The sequence below is a fragment of the Ceratosolen solmsi genome, unplaced genomic scaffold (assembly GCF_000503995.2).
Source record: "Ceratosolen solmsi marchali unplaced genomic scaffold, CerSol_1.0 scaffold7, whole genome shotgun sequence".
Classification (NCBI taxonomy): Eukaryota; Metazoa; Arthropoda; class Insecta; order Hymenoptera; family Agaonidae; genus Ceratosolen; species Ceratosolen solmsi.
Genome location: NW_011948413.1, coordinates 10,180,556 through 10,186,555, shown reverse-complemented (window position 1 = coordinate 10,186,555; position 6,000 = coordinate 10,180,556). Strand labels below are relative to the sequence as shown.

The 6,000-nt window shown below is 36.5% G+C and overlaps 1 protein-coding gene across 4 annotated transcripts in view; it reads right to left on the bottom strand.

Annotated features, from left to right (window-relative positions):
• Window positions 1-790: 790 nt before the first annotated feature.
• Window positions 791-6,000, bottom strand: part of babo (TGF-beta receptor type-1 babo) — a 78,485-nt gene continuing 73,275 nt past the window's right edge. For all 4 annotated transcript variants that reach the window (XM_011506165.1, XM_011506166.1, XM_011506163.1 and 1 more), the window contains 3 exons: window positions 4,837-5,070; window positions 1,923-2,263; window positions 791-1,258 (listed from right to left, as the gene is read on the bottom strand). In XM_011506165.1, coding sequence (XP_011504467.1) covers window positions 974-1,258; window positions 1,923-2,263; window positions 4,837-5,070 — 860 coding nt within the window. In that variant the 3' untranslated portion in view covers window positions 791-973. The remainder of the gene's footprint in view (window positions 1,259-1,922; window positions 2,264-4,836; window positions 5,071-6,000) is intronic.

Here is a 6,000-nt window from a genome sequence, read left to right as displayed (position 1 = left end):
TAGTATTCTTTGAATGGTATATTACGAATTAGAATTTGAAGGAGAACGAGAATCAGCAATTAGGCATTCCGAACTAATCCACATCTTATTTACAATTTTTATTATTTAAATTGAATAAACGGAAGCCAACGATATAAGAATATTTTATTTAGCAAATTTCTTTTCGCCGTAACGATAGAGCGTTATATAATAAGTATTAAATATTGACTAAAATCAATGTAGAAAATTAAAAATTTGGACGTATTAAGGTAGAAAAAATAACGTTAATAGATAATATGACATTTTTTACTGAACGTAAATATGAATGAAGTATTTCTTATTTTTTTCCAAAGTGAAGTTTACTACAAAACCAACCAAGAAAGACGATAAAACGAATGAATATATATATATATATATATATATATATATATATAAAGACCCACTAATTGTAAATATTATTTGATAATAACAAATTTCGAAAACCTTACATCAAATAAAAAATAATAATCTTCAGTTGCAACGATTTCAAATAATTTCCATCCGTTTTTATATTTAAAATTTGCAGATCAAGATTTTCCGTAAAAAGTTTTTCGACACAACCAATGCACAATGTTACTTTCCTTCATTTACTTCAAATCGTGAAAATTTTTATTTGATTAATTCAATTCGACGTAACGAACTTCTCATAGTTCTGAAAATTTCGTCTTTAAAATTATTAAAATTATTCTTTAAAAATGGTTAATATATAAAAATATTGAAAATGTTTCGTTTTCAATAATAGACAGCTGTTTTTACATTAATTATACCGTTGTTGAAAAAGCCGCGTGGTACCGAAATTTATAAAATTGAAAAGTCTCGCTGCAGCATTACTATCTTACCCCAACCTACTGGAGTGCCTGGCTAAGGATTTGCAAATTATGAAAGAGCAAATATATTATCAGAGATTAAGCAAGAATGGTTAAGAGCTAGTAAATTAACCAAAAAATTTGTCGGACTAAAATAGATATTTGCGACGATGCTTGGCCATAGTTAAACTTACATCGATCGACATCCACCTGTTGGGTATAGACGGCCTTTGTCTATCCGCACAGACGACCTTACGCATCTCCTCGATCGTCGGATCGGAGGGCACGAGATCGTAAAACGGCAGCTGATAGTCGTCGTGAATGCCGCCCACGTTGCAGCGCCTCGCAATCTCCCAAAGAATGAGCCCGAGGGCATAGACGTCCGCCCTCTTGAAGGAATCGAAGTGATTCATATTTATCATCTCCTCGAGTACCTGCAACGATAACGTTTAATCAAGACCAAAGTCCCTTCAGCCTTGTACACGTACAGCGAAAAAGTGATGTAAATCTACTTAAAGGATATTATCAACTCGCAGTCTTTAGTCGCCCAGTTCGTAATTCGTTGTTTGTCACAATTTGCTTAGACAATGAATGAACTTGAGAGCTTCGAAATAATCGCTTTAAGTGCTGAGACACTGTTTAACAGCCTGAGGATTTGTAAAAAATGGAAAAATTTTGACGGTATTAGCTCGAAGCCGAAGCGTAAAAAGTTGCAAAACTTCCAGTTAACAAGATTATTACATTAAAAGTAAATTAAAGTCGATAGATTTTTCGTATTGCAAGGGATTTGTACGATTCACGGATCGATCAAACGACCAGCAAAGTTTCTTATAACGTATGATTAAAGTGAAACGAATATCGTGGTGACGCGTACTCACACGCCCACTCATAAACATTTTTCTACCACGTATGACTTAATTAAGAATAAGGGGCAAGGGACTTTGAGCGTTGAGAGTTGTGGTGAGATGTGACAGGATGTGAACGGGATGAGGAGAAGCTTGGAAGTTGGATCGCCTCAATAATCGAGGAGAAGGAACGAATGGAAAAATATAGCCTCCCCGCGGCGAGGAACAGGGCTTTTACAAATTTTCTACAAACCTCGGGTGCCATGTACCGCTTGGTGCCCACTCGGTTGTTGAGTTGTATGTCGACGGTGTCGGTGATGACGTCGTGGCGCACCGCGAGCCCGAGGTCCCCGATGGCGCAGGTCCCGTTCGTCTTAACGAGTATGTTCTTGGACTTGAGGTCGCGGTGAGCGATCGCGGGCTTCCCTTGCGTCCCGACGATCTCCATGTGCAGGTGAGCCAGACCCGTGGCTATCGACAACGCCATCCTTATCATGCCGTTCGTGTCGACGGTAGAGCGATTCAGGTAGTCGAACAGCGATCCCTTCTCGTGGTAGTCCGTTATCAGCCAGAGCTGCGTCCACGTCCCGTTATCTGCGCGTACGACAGTCAATCGTCACTTTTTCATCAATAATCGCCATTATTTCACATTCTATGATATCGCTTTATGGGCAGTATTCCATGATCTTTCTCCTGACATTGCATTCTATTTCCTATTCCGTACGAGTGGGGCCCTTTAACGAGCTTATGCCAGCTAATTGTATCGCGATACTTTTGTTTCTTTATTGATTTTTATTTATTTTCGAGCGATTTATCGAAAAATTAATGTAATTCATTGGAATTATTTCCTGGATCACAAGCGTATTGCGTTGTTACAATTGTGTACGGCTAATTAGTTTATTTTACCCATCCCACTTCGCATAAATATCTATACTGCCATAAATATCTATACTGGCATTGACATTTTATTGTATTAATATATTATTATAATCAATTAAAGGCTGGCCAATGTGGATTAATAAGATTTTTCATTCTTAATTGGCCTGCCGGAAGGAAAATAAGATTGATCATAATGTTTCTCAAATACAAATGGATCGTCGTACATTTGAATGTGCCGAGCAAGAGCGTTAGGATTATATAACATTTATTTAATATTCGAGATTTTTCATCGTAAGTATATAACATTCTTTCTTATCTACTAGAGAATCTATTAGGATGAAGTGTCTTATATATTCTAAACCGAGTCTCTAACTCAACGACACTCACCTTCTACAAAAACAATCCTCGTCGCGTTGATTATTAAACTATTAAATATATCATATAATATTGTGCATACCATTTGGCTTGCGAAATAAAAAGATATATTGCTATAATAGAAAATGACTCCATGGTTACGTATTTAATGGGAAACTATTCATTAAATTTAAACGTTAAGTATTGGCAAATTAAGTTTTGTAAGTACGGTATGGCTAACGAGCTCGAAAACATCACTGGCTCGACACTCGACTGGGACTACTAATGTTATTAAGATAAGGAGAGAAAAGAAATAAAAGGATCGTATAAGCGGAGAGCCAGTGCAGTGCAAGAATACTTATTTTCATGCTTGAAATAATAGATAAATGAGATGAAATTCTAATGGAAATTTATCGTATAAATGATAAAAGAGATTAAAACAGGAACCGTAACAGCTAAATTATTTACAGAAATTCAAAGTGAAATGGAACATGTCAATTGGTAAAGTGCACATAGACTCCAATCCATAAATTATTAATCCTAATCTAGATACATAAGGAGTAGGCCTATCGATATTCGAATGTCCCTATTAGTCGAAACTAATGAAAAATCAATTGTTAGATAAAACATAGAATGACACTGCGAGGTATGTCCTTGAACATCGCACGACTCTTCAAAAAAAAAAAAAAACAAAAAAACATATATATATATAATAATAATAATAATAATAATAATAATAAATTATAAAATAATAAAATAATAAAAATATTAAATTAAATTAAATTAAAAAAATATTAAATAAAAATAATAAAAATAATAAAAAAAAATAAAATATAAAATAATAATAATAATAAAGCCAAGAGTCGTTTTAACTTTGATTCATCTAGGCTGCGATAGTATTGTCTCTTGGTAAACTACGCTCCTAAAGAATTTTATCGACTCTTCATCCTGTTGTTTATCCAAGTTCAAGCAAAAGTGAAGCATTAAGGAATGTAGAGCCGTGGGTGCACAATCCGAGGCATCGAAAAACCCGTCGATCAGCGGTCGCTGGACGGCTTATTTCTTCATCGGTGGTCGTGTGGTGGATCCATCCTGCATCCTTCTATTATCCACTCGTAGTTTGTCCCATCGTCCTTTAGTTCGCCGCGCAGTGTTGCCGCGCAAAACGGAAGCCCGCGGTCCCCTACGACAGTCCTACGAGGACGCAGGCTGCGCCTGCTCTCTCACTCTCCTTCTCCTTTCACCACTCTTGGATACCGGCCAACAAAACCCTTATCTTTGCTCTCCGGCTCTATCGGCCCTTATCGCTCTCCTTATGATTGCCAGCCTTCAGTCCTAAACCTATATTCCCTGATATTTCGCTCGCTCTCGCTCGATTCCTAACTACTCTATACATGTTATTTGAATGCTTAAGAATAACATTTAAGGCTAATTGGATTGTTATTGTTAGCAGTTTCTGGCCACTTGGTGAATACGATAATCGCCTTCACTCTCTTTTTGTCAACACTCGCTCAACCTACTCACTTAGCATAATAATGATACGTGAATTGCTCATTACTTTATCGAATACGTGTTGAATTTTTCATTTTCTCAAACTCAACATATTCAATAGTATTCGTACATTTGCGGTTAATTATTTATAATATTGTGTAATATTGATTGTACTTATTCATATGAAGGTCGATTGATTGGATGGAGATTATATAAAACTGAACTGTGTAATCAAATCTTTGTCAAATGAAGACTCGATTGTGACTAACACTGATTCACGTTTCTGTAAAAGTCCATTATGTGGCATTAGGTAAATTCTAGAATAATATAACTGGCTCCTCGCAAAATAATGAAAAAATCATGTGAAATGCTTTAGAATTTCAAACTTTGAATTAGCCTAACCTAGACATAACGTCACAGCATGGCGTATTATCGGAACGCACCTTTGTTATCGGCTGCGATGAAACCGAGGATGTTGTCGTGTCGTAGCATCACCGTCTGGTAGATCTCGGCCTCCCTGAACCAAGACCTCTCCTCCCGCGAACTGAATATCTTGACGGCGACGTTTTCGCCCCGCCATCGACCCCGCCAAACCTCCCCGAATCGGCCTTTGCCGATCGTCTCGACCAGCTGGATCTGACGAGCGATGCTGCGCTGCACCAGGAGCGGGAGACCCACTGGACAAGAAAATAGAAAATTCGTTGTAATATTCTTGACTAATTGACAATAACCGATGGATTAATATGGGAGGGAACTAACCACCGTTCATCGTTCGACAATTTTCTTTTTATTCGCTTAAAAGACCGCTAAAATGCATTTATTTGGCGTATTAATTAGTGGATGCGAGTCGAGCTCTGCGATTGTTTAACATCGAGTGATTTTATGTTCGATTTTATGATGTTCGATTATCGAAAATTCGAGATATATGAGAGAATCTTTTAAATTCAGAAGTCTGATTAAAAGAATGGGAGACGCAGCATCGGCTGCTATAGCTAAATTTATCCCATCGGTGTTCTCTTTCCGATAAACTTGTTTGTGTGTTTTACATCTCATTACTCGCTCCGAGTTCGTTCTAGTTGTCATTAAAATGCTTAATGTTTGATCGAACAGTGTACCGAAATTCTTATTGGCTACGTTATTGCATGACGCAAGCATGGTACCTTTCGATAAGTTGTAGATTTAAAAGGATTGTGTTGGATATGTGTTGAAACACTCGTATGCAATGGATTTCCAACGATTATGTAAGAATATTGTTACGCGAGTGTGTATGCATAAGAAATATAAAGTGATTACCGATCGATAGCACATTCGTTATTGCCCAAATGTTTTTCTAATCGTATACGTAGACATTGTTTGTTATACCAGTCCTCGGTAATAAAGCAATGGTCGTGAAATATTTCAAGAGTCAAGCATTACTATGTAGTCAGGTATCACTAAATGAAGAAAATGAAGAAAGTGTAATAATTTCTAAGAAATGGTAAATATCACGTGCAATAATATGATCACATAATCATTTTAATGAACATTAACGACTCCCGTATATTTAAGTAAACACTTGTTTTTTCTTAACATTCATAACTACAAATTTTTTCGTATAAAAAATATGC